The 26094-nt window shown below is 36.6% G+C and overlaps 1 protein-coding gene across 1 annotated transcript in view; it reads left to right on the forward strand.

Annotated features, from left to right (window-relative positions):
• LOC149806247 (dual 3',5'-cyclic-AMP and -GMP phosphodiesterase 11-like) overlaps positions 1–26094 on the forward strand; it is a 365100-nt gene that overhangs the window by 156492 nt on the left and 182514 nt on the right. The window contains exons 4-6 of the mRNA XM_089935456.1: positions 14140–14277; positions 14788–14934; positions 15069–15122. Of these exons, the coding sequence (XP_089791582.1) occupies positions 14140–14277; positions 14788–14934; positions 15069–15122 (339 nt within the window). The remainder of the gene's footprint in view (positions 1–14139; positions 14278–14787; positions 14935–15068; positions 15123–26094) is intronic.

A 26094-nucleotide genomic window follows, 5' to 3' on the forward strand; every position in this document is an offset into this window, starting at 1 on the left:
ACCATGCTTCACACATTGGTACATAATTAGCGTTGCTATCAGGAATAGTTCCATGCTGTTTACAGGGCCTATGATAGTCTACCATGTTTCACACATTGGTACATAATTAGCATTGCTATCAGGAATAGTTCCATGCTGTTTACAGGGCCTATGATAGTCTACCATGTTTCACACATGGGTACATAATTAGCAATGCTATCAGGAATAGTCTGATGCTGATTATAAACAATTTTGCTTCATATATGGGCACAAAGTTAAGAAAGCTATAGAGAGATTTAAGATGCTGTTTATAGGGACTATGAAAGTCTACCCCATGATAATCAATTCTGCTTCAAACATGGGTACATAATTTTGTTGACAAATTCATCACATTTCCATTGTTTGTGGGACCACAGAGAACTAGGATCCCTCATTTTAGCTAAAGTACTGAAATGCTGTACTTTTTCCTACAATACACTGTGTAGGTTAGTCTGGTTCCCTGTTTGAAAGCTTTTTCCTATGCACTCTGCTACACAATTAAGGACACACAGTGCTAATTGTATGGAAAAATGGGTGAACATATTTAACTAGAATATGTATGGGTTTGGCTGGCCAGGATTGATTAATAATGTAAGTTAATTTTTAGGAAAAAGAATCTTTAGAGAACTTATCCTAGTTGTAACTAAAAAAAGACATTGTTTTATTAAAGAAGTTTCATTCCTTTAACAGTCTTGAGTTTGGAACACTCGTTACTGAAATTAGCCCCTGACTCTTTGGTGCGGAATTGAAAGCACATGTTTCAGATGCATGTAGGTCCAGAAGATGTCAAGGCTCATATTCTATTCTCTACAGAGAAGCTGTCATCCAGGTTTCATCTATACTGATAAATATAGGCTTGATCATAAGCACTCAGAAATTTAATGTTATTGAATTTTTAATATCATGATGTTTGCAAAGGTTTACTATGGTACTGACTTAGTACCGTGAGTCCTTAGCTAATCCAAAGACACAGTTTGCTAGCTACTAGCCTGTGACATCAGTTTAAGTTAGGCTCTGTCAAAGTACATAATGAACAAAGCAGTCATAACCCATTATGTAATTCATTATATAGCTGTTTCAACTTTAACATGGCCATTTAAGTAACCTAATTCAGTTGAATATCTATAATACAAACCATTATGTAATCTAAATATTAAGTAATATAATTCAAATGTATCTTTAACATGGCCCATTGAGCAATATAGTCCGATTGTATCTTTAACATGACCCATTGAGTAATATAATCCAAATGTATCTTTAACATGACCCATTGAATAATATAATCCAACTGTATCTTTAACATGGCCCATTAAGTAATATAATCCAACTGTATCTTTAACATGGCACATTGATTATTATAATCCAACTGTATCTTTAACATGGCCCATTAAGTAATATAATTCAATTGTATCTTTAACATGGCCCATTGAGCAATATAGTCCAATTGTATCTTTACCATGGCCCATTGAGTAATATAATCCAACTGTATCATTAACATGGCCAATTAAGTAATATAATTCAAATGTATCTTTAACATGGCCCATTGAGTAATATTATTCAATTGTATATTTAACATGGCCCATTGAGCAATATAGTCCAATTGTATCTTTATAATGGCCCATTGAGTAATATAATCCAACTGTATCTTTAACATGGCCCATTAAGTAATATAGTCCAATTGTATCTTTAACATGGCCCATTGAGTAATATCATCCAAATGTATCTTTAACATGGCCCATTGAGTAATATAATTCAACTGTATCTTTAACATGGCCCATTGAGTAATATAATTCAACTGTATCTTTAACATGGCCCATTGAGTAATATAATTCAATTGTATCTTTAACATGGTCCAATGAGCAATATAGTCCAATTGTATCTTTAACATGGCCCATTGAGTAATATAAGCCAACTGTATCTTTAACATGGCCCATTGAGTAATATAATTCAATTGTCTCTTTAACATGGCCCATTGAGCAATATAGTCCAATTGTATCTTTAACATGGCCCATTGAGTAATATAAGTCAATTGTATCTTTAACATGACCCATTGAGTAACAGATTCAATGGTATTTTTTACCATGGCTCATTGAGTAATATAGTCCAACTCTATCTTTAACATGATCCATTCAGTAATATACTTCAACTCTATCTTTAACATGGCCCATTGAGTAATATAATCCAATTGTACCTTTAACATGGTCCATTGAATAATATAATTCAATTGTATCTTTAACATGGCCCATTGAGCAATATAATTCAACTGTATCTTTAACATGGCTAATTGTGTAATATATTTCAATTGTATATTTAACAGGGTCCATTGAGTAATATAATATAATTGTATATTTAACACAACCGTTCAACTAATATAATCATGGCCCATTAAGTAATATTATCCAATTGTATCTTTAACAAGGCCCATTGAGTAATATAATCCAACTGTATATTTAACATAACCCATTAAGTAATATAGTCCAATTGTATCTTTAACATGACCCATAGAGTAATATAATCCAAATGTATCTTTAACATGACCCATTGAGTAATATAATCCAACTGTATCTTTAACATGGTCTGTTAAGTAACATATTCCAATTGTATCACCTTTAATATCATTAATTAAGTATTCTAGATTCATCATTAACATGGCCCATTAAGTAATCTGGTACAGTTGTATTATAATTTAACACTACACATTAATTAAAAACAACCCTTTGAATAATCTGGCACAGTTGTATCATAATTTAACATTACCCATTAATTAAACACAACCCTTTAAATAATCTCGTACAGTTGTATCATAATTTAACATTACCCATTAATTAAAAGCAGCCCTTTGAATAATCTGGTACAGATGTATCATAATTTAACATTACCCATTAATTAAACACAACCCTTTGACTAATCTAGTGCAGCTGTATCATGTTTAAAATAATATATAACTTTTACACAATCAACAGTTATGAAACTGTGTGGATGGCTTGCAGGTTGGGTAAGAAAGAAGTTTACTGATATGGGAGTGAAACCATTCCAAGGTCAAGAGCACTGTTACTGAAAGAACAAAACTGATTTCTGCACATAATTTCAGTTATTGGCCATACACTACTTTGACCAAAACTAGTGCATGATTTGCATGCTGGGTAAGAAAAGAATCTATTCATTTTGGGGTTAAAAGGTCAGAAGTTGCAGTCACTGTGTTTAAAGAAGAAAATGCTTTTTGCATAGTAACTTTAGTTCTAGCATGTATACTTTGACCAACTTTTGTGGAGGGCTTTCACAACAGGTTTGGAGGAGGCTTATTAGTTAAGGCTTGAAAGGTCAAAAGTCAAGGTCATTATAGCTGATAGAAAAATGGGGTCAAGCACTTAACCATTTTGCAATTTCGTTACAGTATGGTATTAGAAGAAACATTGTCTGAACTTTGCTTGATAATTGCTGTTATCATTAAAATGAGTCACACAGTAAACAGTCACAATATTAGAACAGGTATATGATATCATTCCGTATGTTATTTTTTGTTGTGTTAATGCTATAACATGGTAGTTGGTCAATCTGTCTTTGTACTTAAGTGTTTATTACACAGTAGATAGTCTGAGTTATTACACAGTGGACAGTCTGGGTTCATGCTTCTTGCAGTTAAGTTTATTACACAGTATATAGTCTGGGTTATTACACAGTGGACAGTCTGGGTTTGTGGTCCTTGGAGTTAAGTGTTTATTACACAGTAGATAGTCTGAGTTATTACACAGTGGACAGTCTGGGTTCATGCTTCTTGCAGTTAAGTTTATTACACAGTATATAGTCTGGGTTATTACACAGTGGACAGTCTGGGTTTGTGGTCCTTGGAGTTAAGTGTTTATTACACAGTATATAGTCTGGGTCATTACACAGTGGACAGTCTGGGTTAAACTTTTGTGCTTCTTGCAGTTATGTGTTTATTACACAGTAGATAGTCTGGGTTATTACACAGTGGACAGTCTGGGTTCATGCTTCTTGCAGTTAAGTTTATTACACAGTATATAGTCTGGGTTATTACACAGTGGACAGTCTGGGTTTGTGGTCCTTGGAGTTAAGTGTTTATTACACAGTATATAGTCTGGGTCATTACACAGTGGACAGTCTGGATTAAACTTTGTGCTTCTTGCTGTTAAGTATTTATTACACAGTAGATAGTCTGAGTTATTACACATTGGACAGTCTGGGTTTGTGCTTCTTGCAGTTAAGTGTTTATTACACAGTAGACAGTCTGGGTTATTACACAGTGGACAGTCAGCATTTGTGCTTCTTGCAATTAAGTGTTCAATATGTAGTGGACACATCTGGGTGTGTGCTTTTTGTAGTTAAGTGTTTATTCAGTGGACAATCTGGGTCTATGCTTTCTGCAGTTACATGTTAGTTTCACAATGGACAGTATGGATGTTGTTTTTATTGTTGATTACTTATTATATAATGAATAATATGGGTCTATGCCTTGTGCAGTATAGTGTTCATTACACAAGGGACAATATGGGTCTTTGTCCTGTTGTGCAATGTAGTGTTCATTACATAAAGGATAATATGGGTCTATCCTGTGCAGTGTACTGTTCATTACATAAAAGACAATATGGGTTTATGTCCTGTGCAGTGTAGTGTGCATTACACAAAGGACAATATAGGTCTATGTCCTGTGCAGTGTAGGGTTCATTACATAAAGAACAATATGGGACTATCCTGTGCCTTGTACTGTTCATTACATAAAGGACAATATGGGTCTATGTCATGTGTAGTGTGGTGTTCATTACATAAAAGATAAAATGGTTCTGTGTCCTGCACAATGTAGTGTTCATTACCTAAATGCCAATCTGAATCTATGTCATGTGCAGTGTACTGTTCATTACATTAAGGACAATAAGGGTCTATATCCTGTGCAGTGTAGTATTCATTACAACAAGGACAATATGGGTCTGTGTCGTGTGCAGTGTAGTATTCATTACAACAAGGACAATATGGGTCTGTGTCGTGTGCAGTGTAGTATTCATTACAACAAGGACAATATGGGTCTGTGTTGTGTGCAGTGTAGTGTTCATTACATAAAGGACAGTCTGGGTCTATATTTTTTGCAGTCGCATGTTAATTACACAATGGACAATATGGGCCTGTGTTTCTATTGTTAAGTGTTTAATATATAATGGATAATCTGGGTCTATGCCTTGTGCGTTTAGTGTTTATTACACAAAGGACAATATTGGTCTGAGGTTTTGTTGTTAAGTGTTTATTATACAATGGATAATCTGGGTCTATACCTTGTGCAGTTTAGTGTTTATTACACAAAGGACAATATTGGTCTGTGGTTTTGTTGTTAAGTGTTTAATATACAGTAAATAATCTGGGTCTATGTCCTGTGCAGTGTAGTGTTCATTACACAAAGGACAATCAAGGTCTGTGCTTTTTGCATTTAAGTGTTCATTATAAGCAGTGATAGAGTTGGATTTCGAAGGTCGTTTAGGAGTCACATTTTTGCTGATAATTGTAAGGAAATTATTGTTTTATTTCATTCATTTCCTGTAATTGCTCATATTTCGTGGTAACTATCAGGTATGCTTTTAATGGTCTGAGATAAGTGCATTCTAGCCAGGTGTTATCATTGTAGCCTGAAGACCTATTGCTTCTTTCTCATCATTACATTATCAGTAATGCTTTTATTGCCTGATGTTTGAGAGTCTTATTGAATTTAAATGAAAGTTACGTTGTCATTAGGGAATTTCAGGCTGTTTGTTTTGCTATCATAATTACTAAAGGCTGCAGGAGGTTTATAGGAAATACTTAAGGTTTACTGAAGTTATCCCTTGTCACACAGAAACAGTATGAAAATAATTGAGATAAGGGCCGCTGAGCAAGGGGCGGCTAGATTGGTCATAATGTGATTCAGCTTATAGGTCCCAAATTATTAATTCATTGATTGTGGCCACCCAGCTATCAAAAGAAAACACCCAGTGCCATCAAAGTAGCTCCCACATGGTGCCCTAAAAAAGCTGCCTCCTTGTGCCCACAAAGAAGCCATCTCCTAGTGCCCACAAAGCGGCTGTCTCCTGGTGCCCTCAAAGGAGCTGTCTGCTGGTGCCCTCAAAAGGGCTGTCTGCTGTGCCCTCAATGGAGCTGACTGCTGATGCCTACAAAGGAGTTGCCTCTATGTGCCTTCAAAAGAGCTGTCTCCTGGTGCCCTCAAAGGAGCTGTCTGCTGATGCCCTCAAAGAAGCATCCTCCTGGTGCTCTCAAAAGGGCTGCCTCCAGGTCCCCACAAAGGAGCTGTCTGCTGGTGCCCTCAAAAGAGCTGTCTGCTGTGCCCTCAACAGATCTGTCTGCTGGTGCCTACAAAGGAGCTGCCTCTATGTGCCTTCAAAAGAGCTGTCTCCTGGTGCCCTCAAAGGAGCTGTCTGCTGATGCCCTCAAAGGAGCATCCTCCTGGTGCTCTCAAAAGGGCTGCCTCCAGGTCCCCACAAAGGAGTTGTCTGCTGGTGCCTTCAAAAAGTCTGTCTCCAGATCCCCACAAATAAGCTGGCTCTATGTGCCTTCAAAGGAGCTGTCTGCTGGTGCCTACAAAAGGAGCTGTCTGCTGGTGCCCTCAGAGCAGCTGTCTGCTGGTGCCCTCAAAGGAGCTGTCTGCTGGTGTCCTCAAAGGAGCTGTCTGCCATCAAAGGAGCTGTCTGCTGGTGTCCTCAAAGGAGCTGTCTGCTGGTGCCTACAAAGGAGCTGCCTCCAGGTCACCACAAAGGAGCAACCTCCAGGTCACCACAAAGGAGCAGCCTCCAAAACAAAAAGGAAATAATGCAATTTATCTGTGAAACCTTTTTGACATTTGTCAGCAGATCTTACGGATCTCAGTCTTATCAAATACATTCAGCAGATCTTACTGATCTCAGTTCTTGGAAGACAAGTACATTTCTGGTTTTGAACTTTTTAAGGAACTTTTCATTCATTTAGGACTTTCATAGACCTTTATAAGGACTAGTTTGGATTTATGTCATAATACCATAAGTTCCACTCACATGTTTTACTTTTAACTTTGATAATTAAATTGTTTGTTAAGGTTTACAAAGCTTGTTGGTTTTACTTGTTTCTGTTTCTTAGTTTGTGATCATAGAGTCATAACACTGACAGAAACTAAACATGGTGCAGACTGGTATACCCTTAAATCATCATCCAGACTGGCACACTCATAAACAAAACATGGTACAGACTGGCATACCCTTAAAACATCACCCAGACTAATATACCCTGAAAACATCATCCAGACTGGCACACTCATAAACAAATCATGGTCCGGACTGGCATACCCTTAAAACATCATCCAGACCAATATACCCTGAAAACATCATCCAGACTGGCACACTCATAAACAAAACATGGTCCAGACTAGCATACCCTTAAAACATCATCCAGATTAGCATACTCATAAAACACCCTCGAGACTGGCACACTCAAACAAAACATGTACCAAACTAGCATAACCTTAAAACATTATCCAGACTGGTACACTCATAAACAAATCATGGTCCAGACTGGCATACCCTTGAAACATCATCCAGACTGGTATACCCTTAAAACATCATCCAGACTGGCATGCCCTTAAAACATCATCCAGACTGGTACACTCATAAACAAATCATGGTCCAGACTGGCATACCCTTAAAACATCATCCAGACTGGTATACCCTTTAAACATCATCCAGACTGGCATGCCCTTGAAACATCATCCAGACTAGCACACTCACATAAACAAAACATGTACCAAACTAGCATACTCATAATGGCAAGAGATGGCATTACACCATGGCTGACTACTGTCATCATTATGGTAATGCCAAGAGAAGGCTTTATGCTATGACAGACTACTGACTATTATTGTGGTAACGTCAAAAGAGAAGGCTTTATGGTATGGCTGACTACTGCCATCATTATGGTAATGCCAAGAGAAGGTTTTATGCTATGACAGACTACTGGCTATTATTATGGTAATACCAAAAGAGAAGGCTTTATGGTATGGCTGACTGCTGTCATCATTATGGTAATGTCATGAGAAAGTTTAATGCTATGACAGACTACTGTCATTATTTTGGTATTGCCAAAAAAAAGGCTTTATGGTATGGCTAACTACTGTCATCATCATGGTAATGACAGGAGAGGGTTCTATGCTATGACAGACTACTGTCATTATTATGGTGATGCCAAAAGAGAAGGCTTTATGGTATGGCTGACTATTGGCATCATTATCATAGTGCCAGGAGAAGGCTTTATGCCATCATAGACTACTGTCATGATTATGATAATGCCAGGAGAAGGCTTTATGCTATGACAGACTACTGTCGTCATTATGGTAATGCCAGGAGAAGGCTTTATGCTATGACAGACTACTGTCATCATTATGGTAATGTCAGGAGATGGCTTTATGCTATGACAGACTACTGTCATTATTATGGTGATGCCAAAAGAGAAGGTTCTATGCTATGACAGACTACTGTCATTATTATGGTAATGCCAGGAGAAGGCTTTATGCTATGACAGACTACTGTCATTATGGTAATGCCAAAAGAGAAGGCTTTATGCTATGCCAGACTACTGTCATCATTATGGTAATGCCAGGAGAAGGCTTTATGCTATGCCAGACTACTGTCATTATTATGGTAATACCAGGAGAAGGCTTTATGCTATGCCAGACTACTGTCATCATTATGGCAATGCCAGGAGAAGGCTCTATGCTATGACAGACTAGTGTCATTATTATGGTAATGCCAGGAGAAGGCTTTATGCTATGACAGACTACTGTCATTATGGCAATGCCAAAAGAGAAGGCTTTATGCTATGCCAGACTACTGTCATCATTATGGTAATGCCAGGAGAAGGCTTTATGCTATGCCAGACTACTGTCATTATTATGGTAATGCCAGGAGAAGGCTTTATGCTATGCCAGACTACTGTCATCATTATGGTAATGCCAGGAGAAGGCTTTTTGCTATGACAGACTACTGTCATTATATGAAAAGAAAACTAGTTATTGGTTATAATAATAGTCTTCATTTTCTATTAGGTCTTCTTAGATGGAACAGTGCCTCCAACATGTTTGGAAATTATAATGTATTCAGATTTGATGAAGTAATGAGAAAATATGTTTTCTCAATGATGACAAGAATATCAAATAGTAAGAACTGTATATTGAAATCTCTTTGGAACTATGACATTCATAAAAATTCTAATTATTAGCAGATGGAACAAATTACTCTTTAAATGTGCCACTAATTTCATTTTTAACAATGCAGGGTGCAGTTAATTGTGTAGATGTATCTGTATACTTGTACATATGGTATATATTTTCTTTTATGTTTACAATGTTTTTACTTTATATCTATATTTTAATTTAGATATATGGACTATGTAGTCTGAAATAAAGAATTCTTATCTTATCTTATCTTATTATGATAATGCCAAGAGAAGTTTTTATGTTATGACAGTCTACTATCATTATTATGGTAATGCCAAGAGAAGTTTTTATGCTGTGACAGTCTACTATTATTATTATGGTAATGCCAAAAGAAGTTTTTATGCTGTGACAGTCTACTATCATTAGTATGGTAATGCCAAGAGAAGTTTTTATGCTATGCCAGACTACTGGCATTATTGTGGTAATGCCAAGCATTAGAATAATTTAAATGAGATTTTGAAATTTGAACATTTATATACTTGTACTTTATTTGCATATATATACATGCTGTTATTATTTCAACCAACAGATTGGTAAAAATGACTTCCTGAAACACTGGAATTTGGTCTTGCATGCTTATGTATAATGGCCATGTGATTTGAAACAAAATGTGTCAGAAATACAGAAACCCAGTATGGATAGAGAAGATATTTGCTCAAACTGAATAATGTTTTCTAATTCTCTAATGAATGAAGCCAAAGCGTCATTATTTGGCTATTTGATCAAAGATGTTTGAAAAGGCGGAGGTTATTTTTCACTATGCCTCACAGATCCCATATCTTGCCACCTGGTACGGTGACACAGTAATATCATCTTGGGCAGTTATGAAAGCCCTAATAAACTGTTATTGTTACTTTCAGAAAAATTAAAAATGCTACTTAGATAATATATAACAGTTAAACCTGAGATTTCTTCTATGATACATATTTTTTCATGTTATAATTTTTTCAGTTGGATAAAGTGACTTAAATTAAAATGAGGTTAGAAACTATAAGATTTGTATTAGATTCTGCCATTCTATCAGCCTGTATGTCAATAAATCCATCAATCCAGTATGGGAAGATAACTCCATCCAAAATGGCAAGATTTTCCAAAAGTACTTTATGTGGAGAAGTAAAATTTGGTTATCATATTTTTATGTACATCACCTAATTGGATTTCATTGGTATTATTGCAACTTCTGAGCTTATGGGATGGTCTGTTGTCCATCATCCGACGTCCATTAGCAAACATTTACTATCCTTACTGCTCCTGAACTTCTTTGAGGATTGCCATGAAACTTTGAACACATATTCATCCTATTATCTAGTTGGTCTTAAATTAAAAAATGTTGTACAGACAGCCATGGCCACCATGGCAACCATCTTGAAAATCTTGTTATTGCTACTCCTCCTAAATGGATGGTCATATCAGCCTGGCAGTTTTACTGCAAGACTTCTTATGATGTCCAGTTGGTCTTGAATGATATCCAGTACAGCAATGATCATCTTGAAAATCTTGTCACACATGGATGGTCATCACTACACATGGATGGTAATCTGAACACGTGGATTTCACTAAAAGGCTTCCTATAATGTCTGGTTGGTCCTAAATAAAAATGGCACCAATTTGATATCCATTATGGCCATCATGGAGCCATTGTAAAAATCTTGTTATCATAAATCTTTCTGAACAGAAAGTTGTATTTAGAATGGGTTTTCACCAGAAGACTTCTTATGATGTCTAGTTGGTATTATGATGTCTAGTTGGTCTTATGATGTCTAGTTGGTATTATGATGTCCAGCTTGTGCTTAATTCATTAACCAGCTTGCCACACTCATGCATGCTGAGGTTGTACCCTACTTCCAAGCTTGCCACACTCATGCATGCTGAGGTTGTACCCTACTTCCAAGCTTGCCACACTCATGCATGCTGAGGTTGTACCCTACTTCCAAGCTTGCCACACTCATGCATGCTGAGGTTGTACCCTACTTCCAAGCTTGCCACACTCATGCATGCTGAGGTTGTACCCTGCTTCCAAGCTTGCCACACTCATGCATGCTGAGGTTGTACCCTGCTTCCAAGCTTGCCACACTCATGCATGATGAGGTTGTACCCTACTTCCAAGCTTGCCACACTCATGCATGATGAGGTTGTACCCTACTTCCAAGCTTGCCACACTCATGCATGATGTGGTTGTACCCTACTTCCAAGCTTGCCACACTCATGCATGATGAGGTTGTACCCTACTTCCAAGCTTGCCACACTCATGCATGCTGAGGTTGTACCCTGCTTCCGAGCTCTGTGCCATCAATATGTGATACTCCAAAGTGGGTAGTCTTACAGAAAAGTAGACAGATGTAGTTGTACAATGATACCAAACAATCTAGACTTAAAATTCCATGGGAAAAAGCTAACAAAGATTTTATACTCACATCACAAAATAGAGTGGGAGAAACCTAACATAGACTTTATACTCACATTACAAAATAGAGTGGGAAAAACTTAACATAGACTTTATACTCACATTACAAAATAGAGTGGGAAAAACTTAACATAGACTTTATACTCACATTACAAAATACAGTAGTAAAAACTTAACATAGACTTTATACTCACATTGCAAAATAGAGTGGGAAAAACTTAACATAGACTTTATACTCACATTACAAAATACAGTAGTAAAAACTTAACATAGACTTTATACTCACATTACAAAATAGAGTGGGAAAAACCTAACATAGACTTTATACTCACATTACAAAATACAGTAGTAAAAACTTAACATAGACTTTATACTCACATTACAAAATAGAGTGGGAAAAACCTAACATAGACTTTATACTCACATTACAAAATACAGTAGTAAAAACTTAACATAGACTTTATACTCACATTACAAAATACAGTAGTAAAAATTTAACATAGACTTTATACTCACATTACAAAATACAGTAGTAAAAACTTAACATAGACTTTATACTCATATTATAAAATAGAGTGGGAAAAACCTAACATAGACTTTATACTCACATTACAAAATACAGTAGTAAAAACTTAACATAGACTTTATACTCACATTACAAAATAGAGTGGGAAAAACCTAACATAGACTTTATACTCACATTACAAAATACAGTAGTAAAAACTTAACATAGACTTTATACTCACATTACAAAATACAGTAGTAAAAACTTAACATAGACTTTATACTCACATTACAAAATACAGTAGTAAAAACTTAACATAGACTTTATACTCACATTACAAAATAGCGTGGGAAAAACCTAACATAGACTTTATACTCACATTACAAAATACAGTAGTAAAAACTTAACATAGACTTTATACTCACATTACAAAATACAGTAGTAAAAACTTAACATAGACTTTATACTCATATTATAAAATAGAGTGGGAAAAACCTAACATAGACTTTATACTCACATTATAAAATAGAGTGGGAAAAACGTAACGTAGACTTTATACTCACATTAAAAAATAGAGTGGGAAAAACCTAGCATAGATTTTATATTCACGTTTTAAAATACATTGGGAAAAAACTCATTTTTGAGACCCGATTGTTTTATGCCAAAAATGAGTGGTTTTGGAACAAGAGATTTATATACATGGATTATTGACTTTTCAGCTTGATATCCAAAGCAGACAGGTCGAGACTGCATACAGACAGTGAACCTTTGCAAAATGTAGGATAAATTTGTGATTTGGAGTTAAAGTTGGCTAAGGACATGAAAATAATGGGTCCAATAGGTAAAAAAGTACTATTTTTACTCTTCTGCAAATGTGTCAGCAAAATAGCCAATCAGAATGTCTTTTATACACCTAGGCATCTGGCTAATCAAAAATCTCCCAGAAGAAGATGTATTTGGATCCATTCAAAAGTAACTCCCAAAATGTGTTTGCTACCCACATTTCTTCAGAAAAGGAAAAGAATCTCCAAGGGTTAACGAGTTAATGAATTATGGTGTCAATCAGACATCCAATATGGCCACCACATATGGCTTGAAAATCTTTTGTTATTGCTACTACTGAATGGAAAGCGATATGGCTTGAAAATACTGCCATCTTGGCACCTTCCAAATGGATGGCTCTGCCTTACATGGGGTGTTCACCAACAGCCTTCTTATGATAATTAGCTGGTCCTAGATATAATATAATTATGACAGTCATACAATATAATTATGACAGTCATACAATATAACTATGACAGTCATACAATATAATTATGACAGTCATATATATTTAACCCAGAATGGGTGATCACTGTGATGATGACGTACCAGTATACAATATAATTATGACAGTCTTATATATCTAACCCTGAATGGATGATCACTGGTATACGACATTAAAACGTGTCTGATAATAAAGTCTACTTTGTTCCGAGTGAAAATGGTGTCAAGATAACATCCAATATTTGTACCACAGCAGCCAACTTGAAAATCTTGTTACTGCTGTAGAATAACAGAGAAGGTATCAGCAGAAAAAGGAAGAACTTGTCTTATCTTGAATTTCTGGAAATTCTGCTCAGTAGAGTATCTGTCCCTTTGAGGGTCTCACGTTTGATATAAATTTTTTAACTTTATTACCAGTTATGCGAAAACCTTTTTAAAAAATCACTTGGCACAGAGGAATGAAATTTGTTAGCATGTCTGCATGTATAGGATTCAATGTTTTTGATATGACGGCAGTTTTTTCTTTAATTTTAAAAAAAAATAACTTTTTGGAATTTTTTTGTTTTTGGGATGATTTTGCAAGACCACTTGACATAGAGAAATTAAAGTTTATTAACATATTGATATTTCTTATATGGATAATCATTTCACTATAGCTATTTGTCCATTTGGTTTACAGTTATGAAGATTTTTCTCTTTCTTTGCTAGGTGTTATTGGACCTTGCACGTGTGATATTTGAGGAGCAGAATAATTTAGCAACCCTTATCCACAAGATCATGATGCATACTCAGTGCCTCCTGCAGTGTGAGCGTTGTCAGGTCCTGCTTGTGGACAACACGTCCAAGGTCAGTCTAATTACAGGAAATAAATTTTATATCACATCAGTGCCTCCTGCAGTGTGAGCATTGTCAGGTCCTGCTTGTGGACAACACGTCCAAGGTCAGTCTAATTACAGGAAATAAATTTTATATCACATTAGTGCCTCCTGCAGTGTGAGCGTTGTCAGGTCCTGCTTGTGGACAACACGTCCAAGGTCAGTCTAATTACAGGAAATAAATTTTATATTACATTAGTGCCTCCTCCAGTGTGAGCGTTGTCAGGTCCTGCTTGTGGACAACACGTCCAAGGTCAGTCTAATTACAGGAAATACATTTTATATCACATCAGTGCCTCCTGCAGTGTGAGCGTTGTCAGGTCCTGCTTGTGGACAACACGTCCAAGGTCAGTCTAATTACAGGAAATAAATTTTATATCACATCAGTGCCTCCTGCAGTGTGAGCGTTGTCAGGTCCTGCTTGTGGACAACACGTCCAAGGTCAGTCTAATTACAGGAAATAAATTTTATATCACATTAGTGCCTCCTGCAGTGTGAGCGTTGTCAGGTCCTGCTTGTGGACAACTCATCTAAGGTCAGTCTAATTACAGGAAATAAATTTTATATCAATCAGTGCCTCCTGCAGTGTGAGCGTTGTCAGGTCCTGCTTGTGGACAACACGTCCAAGGTCAGTCTAATTACAGGAAATAAATTTTATATCACATTAGTGCCTCCTGCACTGTGAGCGTTTTCAGGTCCTGCTTGTGGACAACTCATCCAAGGTCAGTCTAATTACAGGAAATAAATTTTATATCACATCAGTGCCTCCTGCAGTGTGAACGTTGTCAGGTCCTGCTTGTGGACAACACGTCCAAGGTCAGTCTAATTACAGGAAATAAATTTTATATTGCATCCAAATTATCATTGATAAGTCATCAATTAGTGAATTAACAAGTCATGGCTGAAATATGCCAGTGGGCTGTCTGATTTTTGATTGATGATGTTAAACAAAATAGGAATCGGAAATTAAAGATAATTAATACTCTGCCAAAATTCATCTCCATTGCATGCAATAAATCTTTGATATTACCTTGAGAATGCAGTACAAGTGAAGTTAAACATGACAGAAAGACCACCTGTATTAAGCAAGTACCTGCTTTAACAACAACCTTTTCAATGTCCAGTAAGCAGCCACTTGTGTAAAGAGGACACTTTTCTTACTTCCTAGATGTGTCTAGTCAGACAGGTTTGTTTGTATTCTCTCCATCTGAGAATCCAATAAATTAATATTCTTTACTTCAAAAGATAGTTGACCAATGTAATTATTACTTTCACTTGTCAAAGTACACTATAAATTGAATTGAATGTATATATTAAATGATTTGACCAATGTTAGAATCACTGTCAATGGTCAATCAAAGTACACAGTAAATTTAATTGAATGTATCATATTAAATGATTTGACCAATGTTAGAATCAATTCAATGGTCAAACAAGTACACAGCAAGTTTAGTTGAATAGACATGTACCTTGTTAAAGAGGAAAATCAATAACAACATGCAATGGTTTTGATAGAGTAAAGCCCATGAAAAAGTTTTGTCGGAAGAAATTTAAAATAGTAGGAAGAAGAGATGAGACAATATGTGATGATTATTGACTTCTGACAGGTTATTCAGCATCATGTGTAAGACTACTGACTTATGACAGTTTATTCAGCATCATGTGTGAGACTACTAACTTATGACAGGTTATTCAGCATCATGTGTAAGACTACTGACTTATGACAAGTTATTCAGCATCATGTGTGAGACTACTGACTTGTGACAGGTTATTCAGCATCATGTGTAAGACTACTAACTTATGACAAGTTATTCAGCATCATGTGTGAGACTACTGACTTGTGACCAGTTATTCAGCATCATGTGTAAGACTACTGACTTATGACAGGTTATTCAGCATCATGTGGAAGGCTACTGACTTATGACAAGTTATTCAGCATCATGTGTGGTTACACCTATGGTCAGTATGGTTGTGACCAATGCTACACCTAGTCAGTATGGTCATGACCAATGTTACACCTAGTCAGTATGGTCATGACCAATGCTACACCTAGTCAGTATGGTCATGAATAATGTTACACCTAGTCAGTATGGTCATGACCAATGCTACACCTAGTCAGTATGGTCATGACCAATGCTACACCTACCATCAGTATGGTCATGACCAATGCTACACCTAGTCAGTATGGTCATGACCTGTGCTACACCTAGTCAGTATGGTCATGACCAGTGCTTCACCTAGTCAGTATGGTCATGACCAATGCTACACCTAGTCAGTATGGTCATGAATAATGCTACACCTAGTCAGTATGTTCATGAATAATGCTACACCTAGTCAGTATGGTCACGACCAGTGCTACACCTAGTCAGTATGGTCATGACCAGTGCTATACCTAGTCAGTATGGTCATGACCAGTGCTACACCTAGTCAGTATGGTCATGACCAATGCTACACCTAGTCAGTATGGTCATGAATAATGTTACACCTAGTCAGTATGATCATGAATAATGCTACACCTAGTCAGTATGGTCATGACCAATGCTACACCTAGTCAGTATGGTCATGAATAATGTTACACCTAGTCAGTATGTTCATGAATAATGCTACACCTAGTCAGTATGGTCACGACCAATGCTACACCTAGTCAGTATGGTCATGACCAGTGCTACACCTAGTCAGTATGGTCATGACCGATGCTACACCTAGTCAGTATGGTCATGAATAATGTTACACCTAGTCAGTATGGTCATGAATAATGCTACACCTAGTGAGTATGGTCATGACCAATGCTACACCTAGTCAGTATGTTCATGAATAATGCTACACCTAGTCAGTATGGTCACGACCAATGCTACACCTAGTCAGTATGGTCATGAATAATGCTACACCTAGTCAGTATGGTCACGACCAATGCTACACCTAGTCAGTATGGTCATGAATAATGCTACACCTAGTCAGTATGGTCATGACCAATGCTACACCTAGTCAGTATGTTCATGAATAATGCTACACCTAGTCAGTATGGTCATGACCAATGCTACACCTAGTCAGTATGGTCATGAATAATGCTACACCTAGTCAGTATGTTCATGAATAATGCTACACCTAGTCAGTATGGTCATGACCAATGCTACACCTAGTCAGTATGTTCATGAATAATGCTACACCTAGTCAGTATGGTCATGACCAATGTTACACCTTGTCAGTATGGTCATGACCAATGCTACACCTAGTCAGTATGGTCATGACCAATGCTACACCTAGTCAGTATGGTCATGACCAATGCTACACCTAGTCAGTATGGTCATGAATAATGCTACACCTAGTCAGTATGGTCATGAATAATGCTACACCTAGTCAGTATGGTCATGACCAATGCTACACCTAGTCAGTATGTTCATGAATAATGCTACACCTGGTCAGTATGTTCATGAATAATGCTACACCTAGTCAGTATGGTCATGACCAATGCTACACCTAGTCAGTATGTTCATGAATAATGCTACACCTAGTCAGTATGGTCATGACCAATGCTACACCTAGTCAGTATGTTCATGAATAATGCTACACCTAGTCAGTATGTTCATGAATAATGCTACAGCTAGTCAGTATGGTCATGACCAATGCTACACCTAGTCAGTATGTTCATGAATAATGCTACACCTAGTCAGTATGGTCATGACCAATGCTACACCTAGTCAGTATGGTCATGAATAATGCTACACCTAGTCAGTATGGTCATGACCAATGCTACACCTAGTCAGTATGGTCATGACCAATGTTACACAGTCAGTACAGTCATGAATAATGCTACACCTAGTCAGTATGGTCATGAATAATGCTACACCTACAGTCAGTATGGTCACAGACAGATCAAGAGGAAAAAAAGAACAAAAATTATGATAGTTATTGGAAAAAGTGACAAAACTTTTATGCATACAAATACAGAGGTACAGTCTTGATATATTTTCTAATTGGATATATAAATAAATATATATATAAATAAGCCACATTGAGAAAATAAGTACCATTAGATCCCAGTTTATTGTCAAAATTAGCAACAACAACTCTCTTATGAAAAACCGCACTGCTTTTGAATTGAAGATAAAGAACCTCTTTCAATGTAAATTCCTAGAATAATATTTTGACAGGTAACTATAATTTTGCCATCATAAGTGTAGAATGCAAACATTGACTAAGGTATGTGTTTGCAGTTGAAAATTTCTATTACTTTTCCACATTCTTCTCTTTATTCCTCATTTCTCTCTCATGAACAGTTTGTCTTTTTCCCATGTTGATTGCCCCCAAAATAGGTATATCATTATTGCCAGCCATAAGATGGAGTGTATTAGGGTATGATGTTGAATGCCCATTGATCTATTACAAATTTTGTTTGATTTGTACATAGAATAAAGATCACATCAACTTAGGGGTCAAACCATGGAAAGGTCATGGTCATTTTCACTGAAAAAGAGTAATTGTTTGCATTGCAATGATATCAACTCTACATTAAAGACATAGACCAAACGTCCACTGCAATGATATCAAATCTACATTAGATAGACAAAACTTCCATTGCAATGATATTAACTCTACATTACAGACATCACCTGAACTTCCACTGCAGTGACATTAACTCAACATTACAGACATCACCCAAACTTCAACTGCAATGATATCAATTCTACATTACAGACATAGGCCAAACACCCACTGCAATGACATTAACTCTACATTACAGACATAGACCAAACTTCCACTGCAATGATAATAACTCTACATTACAGACACAGACCAAACTTCCACTGCATCGATATTAATTCTACATTACAGACATAGACCAAACGTCCACTGCAATGATATCAACTCTACATTAGATATACAAAACTTCCATTGCAATGATATTAACTGTACATTACAGACATCACCTTAACTTCAACTACAATGATATCAACTCTACATTCCAGACATAGACCAAACAGCCACTGCAATGATATTGACTCTACATTACAGACATAGACCAAACTTCCACTGCAATGATATTAACTCTACATTACAGACATGGACCAAACTTCACTCCAATGACATTAACTCTACATTACAGACATAGACCAAACTTCTACTGCAATGATATTAACTCTACATTACAGACATGGACCAAATGTCTACTGCAATGATATTAACTCAACATTACAGACATCACCCAAACTTCAACTGCAATGATATCAACTCTACATTAGATAGACAAAACTTCCACTGCAATGATATTAACTCTACATTACAGACATCACCCAAACTTCAACTGCAATGATATCAACTCTACATTCCAGACATAGACCAAACAGCCACTGCAATGATATTGACTCTACATTACAGACATAGACCAAACTTCCACTGCAATGATATTAACTCTACATTACAGACATGGACCAAACTTCACTGCAATGATATTAACTCTACATTACAGACATAGACCAAACGTCTGCTGTAATGATATTAACTCTACATTACAGACATCACCCAAACTTCCACTGCAATGATATTAACTCAACATTACAGACATCACCCAAACTTCAACTGCAATGATATCAACTCTACGGACATAGACCAAACTTCCACTGCAGTGGTATTAACTCTACATTACAGACATAGACCAAATTTCGACTGCAATGATATTAACTCTACATTACAGACATTCACCAAACATCCACTGCAATGATATTAACTCTACATTACAGACATAGACCTAACTTCCACTGCAATGTTTTTACTCTACAATTCAGAGAGTGACCAAACTTCCATTGCAGTGATATTAACTCTACATTACAGACATCGACCAAACTTCCACTGCAATTAAATTTACTCTACATTACAGACATAGACCAAACTTCAACTGCAGTGGTATTAACTCTACGTTACAGACATAGACCAAATTTCGACTGCAATGACATTAGCTCTACATTACAGACATAGACCAAACTTCCACTGCAATGATATTAACTCTACATTACAGACATAGACCAAACTTCCACTGCAATATCAACTCTACAGACATAGACCAAACTTCCATTGCAGTGATATTGACTCTACATTACAGACATAGACCAAACTTACACTGCAATGATATTAACTCTGCATTTCAGAGATTGACCAAAGATCCAGTGCAATGATATTAACTCTACATTACAGACATCGACCAAACTTCGAATGCATGGATATTAGCTCTACATTACAGACATCGACCAAACTTCAACTGCAATGATATCACCTCTACATTACAGACATAGACCAAACACCCACTTCAATGAAATTAACTCTACATTACAGACATAGACCAAACTTCCACTGCAATATCAACTCTACATTACAGACATAGACCAAACTTCCACTGCAATATCAACTCTACATTACAGACATAGACCAAAATTCCATTGCAGTGATATTGACTCTACATTACCCACATCAACCAAACTTCCACTGCAATGATATTAACTCTAGAGACATAGACCAAACTTCCACTGCAATGATATTAACTCTACATTACAGACATCAACCAAACTTCCACTGCAATGACATTAATTCTACATTACAGACATAGACCAAACTTCCATTGCAATGATGTTAACTCTTCATTACAGACATCCACCAAACATCCACTGCAACGATATTAACTCTACATTACAGACATAGACCAAGCTTCCACTGCAATATCAACTCTACATTACAGACATAGACCAAACTTCCACTGCAATATCAACTCTACATTACAGACATAGACCAAACTTCCATTGCAATGATGTTAACTCTTCATTACAGACATCCACCAAACATCCACTGCAATGATATTAACTCTACATTACAGACATCGACCAAACTTCCACTGCAATGACATTAATTCTACATTACAGACATAGACCAAACTTCCACTGCAATATCAACTCTACATTACAGACATAGACCAAACTTCCACTGCAATATCAACTCTACATTACAGACATAGACCAAACTTCCATTGCAATGATGTTAACTCTTCATTACAGACATCCACCAAACATCCACTGCAACGATATTAACTCTACATTACAGACATAGACCAATCTTCCACTGCAGTATCAACTCTACATTACAGACATAGACCAAACTTCCATTGTAATGATATTAACTCTACATTACAGACATAGACCAAGCTTCCACTGCAGTATCAACTCTACATTACAGTCATAGACCAAACTTCCACTGCAATGATATTAACTGTACATTACAGACATAGACCAATCTTCCACTGCAGTATCAACTCTACATTACAGACATAGACCAAACTTCCATTGTAATGATATTAACTGTACATTACAGACATAGACCAATCTTCCACTGCAGTATCAACTCTACATTACAGTCATAGACCAAACTTCCACTGCAATGATATTAACTGTACATTACAGACATAGACCAATCTTCCACTGCAGTATCAACTCTACATTACAGACATAGACCAAACTTCCATTGTAATGATATTAACTCTACATTACAGACATAGACCAAGCTTCCACTGCAGTATCAACTCTACATTACAGTCATAGACCAAACTTCCACTGCAATGATATTAACTGTACATTACAGACATAGACCAATCTTCCACTGCAGTATCAACTCTACATTACAGACATAGACCAAACTTCCACTGCAACGATATTAACTCTACATTACAGACATAGACCAAACTTCCACTGCAACGATATTAACTCTACATTACAGACATAGACCAAGCTTCCACTGCAATGATATTAACTCTACATTACAGACATAGACCAAGCTTCCACTGCAGTATCAACTCTACATTACAGACATAGACCTAACTTCCACTGCAACAATATTAACTCTACATTACAGACATAGACCAAACTTCCACTGCAGTATCAACTCTACATTACAGACATAGACCAAACTTCCACTGCAACGATATTAACTCTACATTACAGACATAGACCAAACTTCCACTGCAACGATATTAACTCTACATTACAGACATAGACCAAACTTCCACTGCAATGATATTAACTGTACATTACAGACATAGACCAATCTTCCACTGCAGTATCAACTCTACATTACAGACATAGACCTAACTTCCACTGCAACGATATTAACTCTACATTACAGACATAGACCAAACTTCCACTGCAACGATATTAACTCTACATTACAGACATAGACCAAGCTTCCACTGCAACGATATTAACTCTACATTACAGACATAGACCAAGCTTCCACTGCAGTATCAACTCTACATTACAGACATAGACCTAACTTCCACTGCAACGATATTAACTCTACATTACAGACATAGACCAAGCTTCCACTGCAGTATCAACTCTACATTACAGACATAGACCAAACTTCCACTGCAACGATATTAACTCTACATTACAGACATAGACCAAACTTCCATTGCAGTATCAACTCTACATTACATAGACCAAACTTCCACTGCAACGATATTAACTCTACATTACAGACATAGACCAAACTTCCACTGCAATGATATTAACTGTACATTACAGACATAGACCAAACTTCCACTGCAGTATCAACTCTACATTACAGACATAGACCAAACTTCCACTGCAATGATATTAACTGTACATTACAGACATAGACCAATCTTCCACTGCAGTATCAACTCTACATTACAGACATAGACCTAACTTCCACTGCAATGATATTAACTGTACAGACATAGGCCTAAGTTCCACTGCAATGTTTAAACTCTACATTTCAGAGATTGACCAAACTTCCACTGCAATGTATTAACTCTACATTACAGACATCAACCAAACTTCCATTGCAATGATATTAACTCTACATTACAGACATCGACCAAACTTCCACTGCAATGATATTAACTCTACATTACAGACATAGACCAAACTTCCACTGCAGTATCAACTCTACATTACAGACATCGACCAAACTTCCACTGCAACGATATTAACTCTACATTGCAGACATAGACCAATCTTCCACTGCAGTATCAACTCTACGTTACAGACATAGACCAAACTTCCACTGCAATGATATTAACTGTACATTACAGACATAGACCAATCTTCCACTGCAGTATCAACTCTACATTACAGACATAGACCTAACTTCCACTGCAATGATATTAACTGTACAGACATAGACCTAAGTTCCACTGCAATGTTTAAACTCTACATTTCAGAGATTGACCAAACTTCCACTGCAATGTATTAACTCTACATTACAGACATCAACCAAACTTCCATTGCAATGATATTAACTCTACATTACAGACATCGACCAAACTTCCATTGCAATGATATTAACTCTACAGTGCAGACATCGACCAAACTTCCACTGCAATGATATTAACTCTACCTTTACAGACATGGACCAAACTTACACTGCAATATCATCTCTACATTTACAGACATAGACCAAACTTCCACTGCAATATCAACTCTACATTACAGACATAGACCAAACTTCCACTGCAATATCAACTCTACATTACAGACATAGACCAGACTTCCATTGCAATGATATTAACTGTACATTACAGACATAGACCTAACTTCCACTGTAATCATTTTAACTCTACATTACAGACATCCACCAAACTTCCACTGGAACGATATTAACTCTACATTACAGACATAGACCAATCTTCCACTGCAGTATCAACTCTACGTTACAGACATAGACCAAACTTCCACTGCAATGATATTAACTGTACAGACATAGACCTAAGTTCCACTGCAATGTTTAAACTCTACATTTCAGAGATTGACCAAACTTCCACTGCAATGTATTAACTCTACATTACAGACATCAACCAAACTTCCATTGCAATGATATTAACTCTACATTACAGACATCGACCAAACTTCCATTGCAATGATATTAACTCTACAGTGCAGACATCGACCAAACTTCCACTGCAATGATATTAACTCTACCTTTACAGACATGGACCAAACTTACACTGCAATATCAACTCTACATTTACAGACATAGACCAAACTTCCACTGCAATATCAACTCTACATTACAGACATAGACCTAACTTCCACTGCAGTGATATTAACTCTACATTTCAGAGATTGACCAAACTTCCACTCCAATGATATGAACTCTACATTGCAGACATGTACCAAACTTCCACTGCAATATCAACTCTACATTACAGAGATAGGCCATACTTCCATCGAATGATGTTAATTCTACATTGCTGACATCGACCAAATTTCCACTGCAATAATATTAACTCTACATTACAGACATAGACCTAACTTCCACTGCAGTATCAACTCTACATTACAGACATAGACCTAACTTCCACTGCAACGATATTAACTCTACATTACAGACATAGACCAAACTTCCACTGCAATGATGTTAACTGTACATTACAGACATATACTAAACTTCATGGATCAATTGCAGTTTGGTTATGAAAGCTGCATTTTGACTTTAGGTTCAAAAGATTGAGGGTCTTGGTCACTGTTATTGCAAGAGGAAAAAGCATTTAAATATTTTTATTTGTATAATAACATATTCTAAACTACGTGCAAATTGTACAAAGGTCTCACTCTTAAATATGGAGAAGGCGTAATAATTTTTGGGTCAAATGTCAAGGCCATCATTGTGCAAAAGTATGGTTTTGCAGGGCAAGTTTTGTTCTAGATTAAGTTCCTATGCAGACTTTGAGGACAACTTGTAGTTAAGGTTAGGGTAATTAAAAAACCTATGGAGTGTAGGGTCAGGGGTTAGGGTAATAAAAACTACCTATGGCATCTGGGGTCTAGGGTTAAGATTAGGGTAATAAAATAACCTATGGAGTCTTGGGTCTATGGTTAAGGTTAGGGTAATAAAATAACCTATGGAGTCTGGGATCTAGGGTTAAGGTTAGGGTAATAAAATAACCTATGGAGTAAGGGATCTAGGGTTGAGATTAGGGTAATAAAATAACCTATGGAGTCTGGGGTCTAGGGTTAAGGTTAGGGTAATAAAATAACCTATGGAGTCTGGGGTCTAGGGTTAGGGTTAGGGTAATAAAATAACCTATGGAGTCAGGGACCTGTGGTTAAGGTTAGGGTAATATAATAACCTATTGAGTCTGGGATCTAGGGTTAGGGTTAGGGTAATAAAATAACCTATGGAGTCTGGGATCTAGGGTTAAGGTTAGGGTAATAAAATAACCTATGGAGTCAGGGACCTGTGGTTAAGGTTAGGGTAATATAATAACCTATTGAGTCTGGGATCTAGGGTTAAGGTTAGGGTAATATAATAACCTATGGAGTCTGGGATCTAGGGTTAAGATTAGGGTAATAAAATAACCTATGGAGTCAGGGACCTGTGGTTAAGGTTAGGGTAATATAATAACCTATTGAGTCTGGGATCTAGGGTTAGGGTTAGGGTAATAAAATAACCTATGGAGTCTGGGATCTAGGGTTAGGGTTAGGGTAATAAAATAACCTATGGAGTCTGGGATCTAGGGTTAAGATTAGGGTAATAAAATAACCTATGGAGTCTGGGGTCTAGGTTTAAGGTTAGGGTAATAAAATAACCTATGGAGTCTTGGGTCTGTGGTTAAGGTTAGGGTAATAAAATAACCTATGGAGTCAGGGATCTAGGGTTAAGGTTAGGGTAATAAAATAACCTATTGAGTCTGGGATCTAGGGTTAAGGTTAGGGTAATAAAATAACCTATGGAGTCAGGAATGTAGGGTTAAGGTTAGGGTAATAAAATAACCTATGGAGTCTGG

This window comes from Sinohyriopsis cumingii, chromosome 2 (genome assembly GCF_028554795.1).
Source record: "Sinohyriopsis cumingii isolate HCF-2022 chromosome 2, ASM2855479v2, whole genome shotgun sequence".
Taxonomy (NCBI): Eukaryota; Metazoa; Mollusca; class Bivalvia; order Unionida; family Unionidae; genus Sinohyriopsis; species Sinohyriopsis cumingii.